Consider the following 11,429-nt stretch of genomic DNA (forward strand, 5'->3'; position numbering starts at 1 on the left):
TTAGATGAGGCACAGGTGCTGCTTATTACAGGTCAATTACAAAAAGGCACACTGGTTTAAAATGCGTTGTTACAGAGCGAGATGGATGTTTGTTCCTGCTATCTTTACTTTTGTGTCACGCCATCTAGAGGACAGACAGGGAAGTACAGAGGGATTGGGTTGCTCTTGCAATATGACCGTACAAAACAACAAAAATATTAGGGGGGGGGCTGGGGGGGGGGGGGTACAAGTATGCAGCGTCATAAGCGTAAAGGAAGACAATGGCAACAACCATCAACCATTTATGTTGAACCATAAAACAAAGACAAGGCAGAGGAAACATTAATACAGCACACAGGACTCGTTCATCTGAAGTGTTTGTTGCTATTTGTTTTCAGCTTGTAACATAACATAGTAACAATAACATAGTGCTATTCCTTGTCCAGATGATAGTTGTATCAACAACACCAACGCAAAAATACATTAGACAAATGGTTGCAGTAATAGGGACGTTTTCCAGAGTTCTCTTTGGTTTGTTGCTTTTACTTCTCTCAACAATTCTTTTAAACTGGATCGAGCTCAATGTGATACTCGTGTTAAACATCTGGGATAGTCGTGAGAGTTTCGACAGCACAGGACGGCAGTGTTGGTCCTCACCTTCAACGCTTAAACCTGTGAGCAAAGTGACGCACTGGCGACTTGCACACAAGAGTTTCACTCTGCGTTCATCCACAGGCGTTTTACTCTCCCTTATCTGAAGTCTGTCCAGTTATTAGTTTCTTGTATGTTTGTTGTTTATAATGTCAAGGAGCCGAGGGCACACTGCGTAGGGCGCAAATTAATCTGCGCAATATTTCCGAGTTGGGTTTCTCTCCCGAAGAGGAAGATGCGCTGCGAACGGAGTGGAAGGATGGCGACGAGCCCGAGCAAGACGCTGAATCTCATCACGGGACTGGCAATCGCTCTGCAGTTTCAGCTGGGCTTCATCAAAACTGTCTATGGTGAGTCATGCAATCAGACCAGAATATGGAAGTGTTGTTGTTTACGTGAGGAACAAGCCAGTACGTGAACGTAGCGCTGGTGTAACTTGTTCGTAGGACCTTAAGACCCGGAATACATCCAGACGTATGCCAAATGAATTGTAACAGTGTTGAGTTACTGGATTGTCATTTTATTTCCTGTGTTATTGTTGTTATGGTATTGTTGTGTGGGTATTTTTTGTTTGTTTGTTTCTCTCTTCTTTTTTTTTTGCTTTTCAGAATTAAGAAACACATATATGCGCAATAGTGCTTTCAAAATCATGTTTTTTAATGCTGGAAAAGAAATAAAAGTTCATGAGTGTAGTGCAGAGATCCCCAAATTGGGAAGAAACGCTTCCTTAATGATATTTAACATTTTCAGGTAATTGGAAGCATCATTTGGCTGACAGTGGCAAAGAAACTAAATGATTAAAAGGATTGGTTATCATTATTGCAGTTGTTTTGTTTTTCTTTTTAAAATAAGGCAAATACACAAGCCATTATTGCATTGCTATTGATGAACCGTATTCAAAGTTACCAGTGAACCTTGTTGTGGTTCACTGGTAATCACCAGTGAAACTTAAACCTAAATAATTTGACATTAAAGCGTCTTAAATTGACCTGGGAGGTTTAATCAAAATGCTCTCAACAGCCCAGCACTGGGGCCTCTGTTGCATCTGCACGCGATCACTACACGTGATCAGAACATCGCACGAACACACAGGTAGAGAGGCTACCAACATGTGACTGAGGTAGAGACTCAACAGTCAGAGTTGGCCTGGCCTCACATGGCAGCAGCTGGAGCGGCTGCTGTGTGGAATGTGAAGCATGTCTTCGCCCTCTGCTGTGAAGAGTGGAGTCAGGACGCACTGTTGTCACTCGGGGGGCAGAGTGGCCACGTATGTTTGCCACATGGCGCGCACCTCAGAGATGTTTATGCCCTGTTCCGTGTGCGGGAGTTGGGTTTGGCAGGTGTTTGAGATGCCCAAGCGGTTACCATGGCATACAGTACTGCACTTAAACTACTACGACCTCTTTTTCTTCAGTTTTAATGCTTTAATTCAACTTCCCAGTTATTTTTAGGTGCCTTAAAGGCCCCATATTATGCCAAATTTACTTTTAACTGTTAAATTTACTTTAACTGCTGTTCACAGCCTGTCCCCATGTTATGCAAAATTTGCTTAATCTGTATTGTCTAACATAAACATATGTCTAACCTCCGACGGCTTTTCAAAAGCGTATGCTAAAAACCCAGTTCTAAAAATCAGCACGCTGTAACATCACAGCTCCATTGTGGCAATGCAGTGTTATAGTGCTTTATTTCTGTACATTTATTAATGTGTTTCTGAATTTTTTTACTGATTTTAAAATTCCCTTTCATACAAAGGTCTGATTCATTGCATGTCAGAGTAAACAATTGGCAACTGAATAAAGTGGGATATGTCTGTTTTAAATTACTGTAGAAAAAGTCATGTATATTATTTGTTGTATTTTCATTCGCTAATGAGAAGCAAAGCTGATTAACGTTAATATTATTTTCTATGTACTTTCTTAACATTCCGTGCTACTAAATCTTACACACGGGATTTTACATTTGATGGGAAACTTCTGATTTCACCAAATACAATATCATTTATACATTTGTTCTACTCTTTTCAAAGTGTAAATTCTTATGTTTGTTTGTTTGCTTTAACTTTAAACTTGTCTTTCTTGTCAGGGGTCAACCCCTCTGAGAGACTGGAGCTGACCGCCTCAGAGGGAGGCTCCTACCTGGACACAGGAAACCACAGGCCCATGCAAAGGGGTTGGTGGACATCCAGGCCCCAGAAAGGGGCCCCTGAGAAGAGGGGCCACTACAGAGACCAGCACCAACCAGAAGATTTGGATCCTGACCTACTGATGGTGGAAGATCAAGAAAATTCTACACAGACGGTGGTAAAATTTGGAAGACCTTTCCTTTCTATTCATTTGCCATTTCATTTTTAATGCCCTGCACAGATTTATTCAACACAGAAATGTTTTTTTATTGTCTCATTTTTGGACAGAATGTCGATCACGCCTACTACACGTCTAAAATCTACGGTCCTGGCGACATAGCCAGTAGGGAGCTGTGGGTGAATGCAGATGAGATGGGAGAGGAGTGGAAGGTCCGTGGCTTCCTGTCCAGTGCCCACAGGCAGGCTGAGGTACAAGTCTACTCCAGCAAAGAATAATTTCCTGTACTTCTAAGACTTTCTGCTGCCATAGAAAAAAATAGTTTTACCATATGAAACACTGTTAAATTTAGACTATTATCCTACAGCAAATGTTATGGTATTTTCTACAAGGCAAAAGGTTGTTTTCCCCTTGTGTTGGCAGTGTGTAAGGCAGATTTGCGCTAACATTTTTTTTCTATTTTGTTTTCCCTTGTCTGCAGAGGGTGAATCTTTCTTTTGACTTCCCTTTCTATGGCCACATCCTTAAAGAAATCACAGTGACGACTGGAGGTCAGTCTTAAACTGAGTGATCAAGACATCATTTGACTTCAGTTGAACAGTTTTCATTCTTCCAGACTGATTCTTAAGCATGCAATAGTTACTTTGGTTTATTAACCACTGCACCACCTCCCCTCAAATACACACATGGTGCCCACAGAAAGACATTGTCTGCATGTGTTGTGATGGTCACTGAAATGCATCCACACATCAATTCTCCTTTACTGCTCATCCAGCACAGTTCATAGAGGTGCTGGAAACTCCCGCAGCTGTCTTAGGGTGAAGGCAGGGTCACACCCAGTTTATGGCTGACAGTAATGAAATGGTTTGATGGGAAGTAAGTGTAAGTGTTTCTTCTCCATCAGGTTTCATCTACACTGGAGATGTCATCCACCGGATGCTCACAGCCACTCAGTACATCGCGCCACTGATGGCTGACTTTGACCCAAGTCTGTCCCAAAACTCAACGGTGCTTCACGCTGACAATGGTGAGATGACGCATCCTGGCATCTCTGTCTCGTGGCTCTCCGGTGCTAGGTTAAAAAATAATTACGTGAGCATTACTCTTGTTTCTGCATTGTTGGTATGCAGGCACCACGTTGGTTGTTCAGTGGAGCCACATTCCCCTGCAGAACAACCTCAGTCTGGGGTCGTTCACCTTCCAGGCTGCTCTGCACAGTGACGGGCGCATCATCTTTGCATACAGAGAGGTAACGCGTCTGTTTGACTCATGGAAAGGTGGCAAAAGTATTCACACAAGTACAGATACTTGTGTGGGGAAAAAACACTGGTGAAAATTAAAGTCCTAATTCAACTCTTTTACTCAAGAGAAAGTAAGAAAGTATAGGCTCTGAAATGTAGTTAAGTAAAAAAGTAAACTTGTTTTTTTTGCATTAATGAAATATAATATTTGTTGATAATTTTGCAAAAAATAAAATGTTTTTAACAGTTTGGGCTCTTTCAGTACTATAGTTTTTGTTTTTTTTGTTGTTGTTTTTTAGCAGCAGTACAACTGAACTGTCAGTAATATTTATGACCAGTGGGCCATTACTGGATGTTGACATTTTCAATATAATAACCAAGTAATGGTATATAACATGTATATTTTTCTCTTAACAGTGACCCCAAAGCCGAGATACTCTAAAATAATCTCCTTCTAAAATATGATCCACTTTTTCATTGAACTACACAACAGCATTATTCAAATACCGCCACGTCAAACAACAACTATAATCATAATAATAAGTGAATTACTTTCAAAGGAATTTGTATTTTACACAAAAGTAACAAGCATGTTGTTCCATGTTGTTCGTTTACAAATGTAGGGAGTAAAAGTAAAAACTTGTCAAAAAGATAAATACTCAAGTAAAGTATGTATACCTGAAAAAATCTATTTAAGAACTGCATTAAAGTATTTGAACTTCGTTACTTCCCACCTCTGGACTCATGTTACTGATTAGTGGAATAAAATGCCATGTAACAACGTGGGTTTATTTGACAGATTCCTGTAGCTGTCACTGCCATCAGCACTGAGATGCATCCTGTCAAAGTGGGCTTGTCTGACGCTTTTGTGGTGCTCAATGAGATCCAACAGATCCCCAGTGAGTGAGCCCTCTGAATATCCTTTTTATGAAAAACCTGTTATGCCACGAGCAATCAAGTGCCTGGTGTCCTCTCTCACATGTCCAGATGTCCGTCGGAGGACCTTCTACGAGTATCACAAAGTGGACATTCTGAAGTCAAAAATCTCCAATGATACAGCTGTGGAGATACTTCCTCTTCCAAGTAGGTTAGCTAAGACAACCATAGGAATAAGAAAACTATATGTATGTATGTATGTATGTATGTTTGTATGTATGTATGTATGTATGTATGTATGTATGTATGTATGTACGTATGTATATATTCATGTGTATATGTTCAGCTTATAAATAGTAAAATGTATCATTCCTTCCTCACCTCCACTCGTCGCTGTCAACTCTCAGCATGTCTCCAGTTCTCCAGCTGTGGTCCGTGCGTCACATCCCAGATCGGCTTCAACTGCAGCTGGTGTAGTCGCCTGCAAAGGTGAGCGAACACTGCAGCGTCCATGAGACTGCCCATCTGCACAACTACTGCATAGTATATCTTACAGCTAGCAATCCCAGTAGGGCATGACAATTTGGGGTAAGATTAATCAACATTGAGTGGTTGCAATTTTAACTCTGGAAAATGAAGACAAGAACAGTCACAGCAGCTGCATGGGTTATCTTGCATCCAATCAGAAAAAAATAACTTCTTAACTTCCAACATTTTGATTTTGATTGATCGATTTTGATCTGCAAAGCTTCATTAGGTCACACACAGCTTTTGATAGATATTGTACATCCTGCAGAAGAGAGAAAGATTGGATGTGAAAAAATGAACCATGCCTACAACACTAAATGAAAAAAAGGGTAAAAAAGTGCCTCCAGCTTTACTGAAAATAGGAGAAAGTAAAGCAGTTGGCTGAGAGAAAGCATGTGCCATATTGGGTCACAACGCCAACATAGAAATCCCACGCACCAATACAAAAGAAGAAAGGGAGAAACAAATTGTCCAGCACACATTACGACACAGATTCAGGATTTGCTTGTATCCTGAAACATGTATTTCTGCCATTAGTCTGCTGCTTAGATATCTGTATAGCTATATCTATATCGTTGCATATGTTTGTTTTGCTATGTATATATGTGTATATATATACACATATATATATATATATGTATATATACATATATATATATATATATATGTGTATATATGTGTGTGTGTGTGTGTGTGTGTATTTAGAATATAGAATAGCAAAATAAACGTATACACACAATAATAATAACCAAGAAGAAGGTATATCCACTTGCATATCCACCGCCTAATTTTCATTCACAAAATAAATGATCTGTTTATCTGCAGATGCTCCAGTGGCGTTGATCGGAACAGGCAGGACTGGGTTGACATTGGATGTCAAGAGGAGGTAGTTTCCTGCAACCCCAACCCAAATCAGAGCATTTATTTGCACGGGCTGATTTTGCTTATGTTTTTTTTTTTTTTTTTTTTTTTCATTTCCAGAGAAGAGATTCTCACTGTCTCCACACAGCAGGCTCAACAAACACCACATCTCAACAACTCCTGCACACGACCACCGCTGTGACCACCACGACACAGCAGAGGGGCTCCGGCAGGGCCTCCACCCTCATCAAAATGCCTGCTGCTGCCAACCGCTCAACCCAAAGCAAAACAAACAGAAGAACAGCAGCCACTCCACAGCCGGCGACCAGCAAGCCTACAGGAGGTGAGATAAACAAACTCTCCTCAAATCACCTACACACTAAAACTACACTGTTTCAATATGTGTGTTAGTTGTGTAATTAGTAAACCTGTTTTTTTCCAGCACCCCATTGAAGGAGCTTTTTATGATGTAGCTAAAAACCTTGACAGAATTCCAGAAAACTACAAACTACTGAATATTATGTATTATAGTCCTCTGTTTACAGCCACCTGATAAAATCGATGTTTTCCTGCACCTTCCACATGTTCTGTGAGATTCTACAGTGTTTGATGTCTAGTTTGTGCTAACCAAGGACTGATGACAGCAGCAAGTGTTTCTGTTGTTGTTGCTGCTACTGCTGCTGCTGCTGTGCAGTATTCACGCACTAGTGGTCAGCTATTTCCCAGCATTCTGCCATCACATAGCTGAGTGTGTATACAGTGCTATGTTAAATACTGCATAGTGCTCGGCCATGACTCAGTGTGTTTTGTCTTCCACGTGCTTTGGGCGAATGTCTGCAAGGCCTTTTTTAAATCTGTAATCCAAATGTCTCAGTTCACGTTGGCACTTAGCGGAATTTCAGAAAAGTATTTTAAATAAGGCTGTAATGTGATAATCAAATATGCTACTATCTTATAATCAGTAAAAATTTATTTTTTTCATTTTTTATTTCAGGTTTTCTCTTAACACAAACAGCAGAGCAACTGCTACTGCAATACTCTAGGGGGAATCATGTAGTTGGTTTTGCAAATAGATGGATGCCTATTAAATGTATAATTATTTAGATTTATTTATTCTCTATGTCATTTTCAAGCCAAAGAAGGCTGTGATATAACTCCCACAACAAAGCTTCTTTAACTCCGCCCTTCCCTGAAGTTCTTATTAAAAGAGCGCCAATGGCGAAGAAGAAAGCCTAATAACAAGCAACGTCCTGGTCCCTTCAACAGGTTAAATTCAGTCTGTCATTTTCTTCCTCTTGCAGATAGCACATTGATGTCTTTGCACACCAACGAAACATGTAAGTCATCTCTGCTGCTGCTTATGATGATTTGTGTGTGTGTTTTGTTTTTAATAAGAGAGTAACCATATGGTACAAATCACTGGTTTCAGCTACGTCATCCACTTTTGTTTTTGTGTGTTGGATGGTTGTAGAGGAAATATTGTCAGTATTCTTCTAAAAATAGGGAAACAACTCTGGCAGATGTGGAATGTTGCACGGGGTCTTTAACCCTGTGGGTGTGTGAGTGCGAGTACTGTATTGCTGAGCAGCCGTCATTGTGTCTATGCAGCAGCAGATGAGGAGACTGTTGGAGGGAGAGCAGAGCAGCAGCCCGTCGGCCTCCTGGCAGGCATCTCCATGGCCGTGCTTGTCGTGGTAGCTGCTGCCGGCATCTCTGTGTACATGTACAACCACCCCACCTCCAGTGTCAGCCTCTTCTTCATGGAGGTCAGTGTAATGTGTTGTATGCAACCTCAACATTCTGAGAAGAGTTGAAAAAAACCTGCTTCTCCTGGGTTTAGTCATTTTGATCCAGAACCTTGAAATACTGAGGTTATAAAATCTCTGGAAATAAATGAACTCTAGACTCTCTGAATACAAGATGGTGCAAGTTTGTGCAAGATGGTGCACGTTACAACAACTTAAAATCATAATAACAATCAAGTACTGCTGGTATTCGACACGTCAGTTTCACAAAAAACAGATAATATTCTCAATTGTCTATGTTAGCTTTAGTTACTAGCTGAACTTCACATTATCATTTGGGTGGCGGTATTGCATTATCTTCTGTATCATCAATCATAAGTCTCAGTACATTTACTGTGTAACAGGAGCATGAACTTTAAAAGTTGAATGTTGCAAAACAATATCATAAGCTGAAGATTTGAAACAATCGTCAAGTGACAACAAGGTTTTGTTTTCCAAACAATAGTTTTAAATTGTCTGTAAAATAAATACTCAGCAATCAGAATTTTCTTTTTTTTTTTTGGTATGTAAAATTGTAATGGAGAGTAATTCAAGTTTTTTTAGGTTTAACTTTTATTATTGTTTATTATTTATTACATATCTATATATACACATACATTATATATATATATATATATATATATATATATATATATATATATATATATATATATATATATTATATATATATATATATATATATATATATATATATATATATATTAGAGCTGTCAGTCGATTAAAAATAGTTAATCCGATTAATCGCATGGTTTTCCATAGTTAACTCACGATTAATCGCAAATTAATTGCATATTTTTTTTTATCTGCTCTAAATCTACCGTAAACTGATATTTTTCCATTTTTTTAATATTCATATCAACATGGGAGTAGGCAAATACTTGCTTTCTGCAAATGCAGCATATTTATTCGTGTTGGAGCAATGACAAGCAATGACTACTAACAAAACAAAAGATGCACAGGGTAAAAAAAATAATTATAAACTCAAGCCCAACAAAGATAACAGATGGGCATAACTGTAACATTACATAGTAATGATTACTAGTACTACCAAAATTTGTATATTTTACTTTTCAACCCGAACTTGAACTATTCATCCCCTTTTTTCAGCAGCCATTAACACAAAAGGATGACCCGCACTCAGGTGTCCATCTCAAGACCTCTTTCATAATGATCACTGACCGGCATCTCTAGGATCAAACAGACGTATTTTGATCAAGTCTTCCTCTGTCTGTGTGTGTATTTGTTTAATCTCTCTCGCACTCTGATACAATGTACTGACAAATATAACATACAACTATGATCGAATTTGTCATTCGGTTTTTATTTTGAAAATTCACCGGATTTTCTTGTTTTTATTTTGAGCGACTTCCTGTACTGTTGACGAGGATCGCTCGCGGCTCGCGCACAAGATAGAGCAGACGCCGAAACGACAACTGCATGGCGCGAGCCGCGCGCTTGTTCGCGTCTAGTGTGAACCACCACATCGATTAACGTGGGCGCCGAATGGAAGCGCTCGGCGCTTCGCTTCCACGTCCAGTGAACTGACGTTAAATGCATCGCGCGATCCGCGAGGGGAGCCGCGCGCCTGTTCGCGTCTGGTGTGAATTACTACATTGATTAACATGGGCGCCGAATGGAAGCGCTCGTTACAGTAAATGCATATCACGCCTTATGACGCCTTATCCATGTTAGTCCTTCCTAGTGCTCATCTACGCTCAGTGTCTTTTTCTTTTTTTGTTGTTGTGTTTACAAGCCGGCTGCAAGCGTGTGACTGTATGCTGAGTCAATTCATTTCCCGTTTCCACAATGTACGGAGCGGCCAAAGGTTCAAAAAGCACCGTGTGCGTTAATCGCGCGATAAAAAAAAAATTGTCGGCGATAAAGCGGCGGTGAGTTAACGCGTTAACTTGGACACCCTTATATATATATATATATATATATATATATATATATATATATATATATATATATATATATATATATATATATATATATATATATATATGTATATACATATATATATATATATATATATATGTGTGTGTGTGTGTGTGTGTGTGTGTGTGTGTGTGGGTCTGTAATTAGTTGACACCTTTTTGGACATTTTGCACTATTCCAATCATATTAAACATCTGTATGTTGTTCATTTTCATAGCATAATATCTCTATCAATAATTATATTAATATTATGTATATATTATATATCATGAACTCTGCCTGTCATTACTTCCTTCCTATAGCGGCGGCCGACCCGCTGGCCTATCATGACGTTCAGGCAGAGCTCCAATCAACCATCTTATGCTGAGGTGGAGGCTCCTGGCCAGGACAAAGACTGCATGGTGATCTTCGACCCCAAGCAGTCTTTTGTACTGTCTGACCGCAGGGAGAGCGAACAGAAGGATGGATTCATAGTTGCCGACCAGAGGGAGCGTTTCCTCGTCTCAGAGAGCACCTGACCTCAACTCCATATCCCAGAAGGCCTTGGGGATGAAAGTTTTCTTGAATTCAGGGATGTTTCGACATTATTCAGCCGTCAACCTGAGAATGTGCATTCTTAGAGAAAAACCTCCAACCTCTGTGAGGAAATTATAGCTCACTAACAGAATATTTAAGCAACAGTTGGGCATAAGCTTGATGAACTGTAGATTGTTTTAGACCAGGGGTGGGCAAACTTTTTGACTGGTGGGCCACAGTGAGTTCTAAATTTTGTGCCAGAGCAAGAGCAGATGGATGCATTGTTTAGGTGACCCACCTCATTGGGGAAAAATATATATATATATCATGGAATATGTAAAAAACCTGTGCTTTAGTGTCCATTGAAAATTAACAAAAGCAAAGGTACAACAAAATGTGTCTTTGAAGGCCTACAGTGTTTAGATCTTTGTTGAAAATGCTCTTAAAACACTGAAAAAAATGGATGAAATGCAGCTATTTTGTAACTTACTGTCATTATAATTTATCAGGTTAAGCAGGCCAGATCTAAAAGCTTAACGGGCTGCATATGGCCCCCGGACCATAGTTTGCCCGTGCCTGTTTTAGACACATAACTGAAAATAAAGGTAAAACGTTGCTCAGGTCAGCAGTTTGTGTTCGTGGCAGCCTCACATTTCATGCGGATGTTATTTTGCTGCTAACTTGTTCCCACACCTTCGTCACAAGGAGGAATGTGATATTCACGTGTCACA

General features: G+C 39.6%; 1 protein-coding gene across 1 annotated transcript; it reads left to right on the forward strand.

Annotated features, from left to right (window-relative positions):
• Positions 1-441: 441 nt before the first annotated feature.
• Positions 442-11,402, forward strand: plxdc2a (plexin domain containing 2a). The gene is made up of 14 exons (XM_076021839.1): positions 442-980; positions 2,716-2,933; positions 3,044-3,184; positions 3,415-3,484; positions 3,838-3,960; positions 4,064-4,182; positions 4,974-5,073; positions 5,162-5,257; positions 5,458-5,539; positions 6,404-6,464; positions 6,560-6,782; positions 7,741-7,776; positions 8,048-8,205; positions 10,485-11,402. The coding sequence occupies exons 1-14, from the start codon at positions 764-766 to the stop codon at positions 10,698-10,700; spliced, it is 1,860 nt and encodes a 619-aa protein (XP_075877954.1). The 5' UTR covers positions 442-763; the 3' UTR covers positions 10,701-11,402.
• Positions 11,403-11,429: the final 27 nt, after the last annotated feature.

Source organism: Nelusetta ayraudi, unplaced genomic scaffold (genome assembly GCF_046127955.1).
Source record: "Nelusetta ayraudi isolate G7.1 ecotype Tasmania unplaced genomic scaffold, CSIRO-AGI_Nayr_v1 ptg000011l, whole genome shotgun sequence".
In the NCBI taxonomy this organism is placed as follows: Eukaryota; Metazoa; Chordata; class Actinopteri; order Tetraodontiformes; family Monacanthidae; genus Nelusetta; species Nelusetta ayraudi.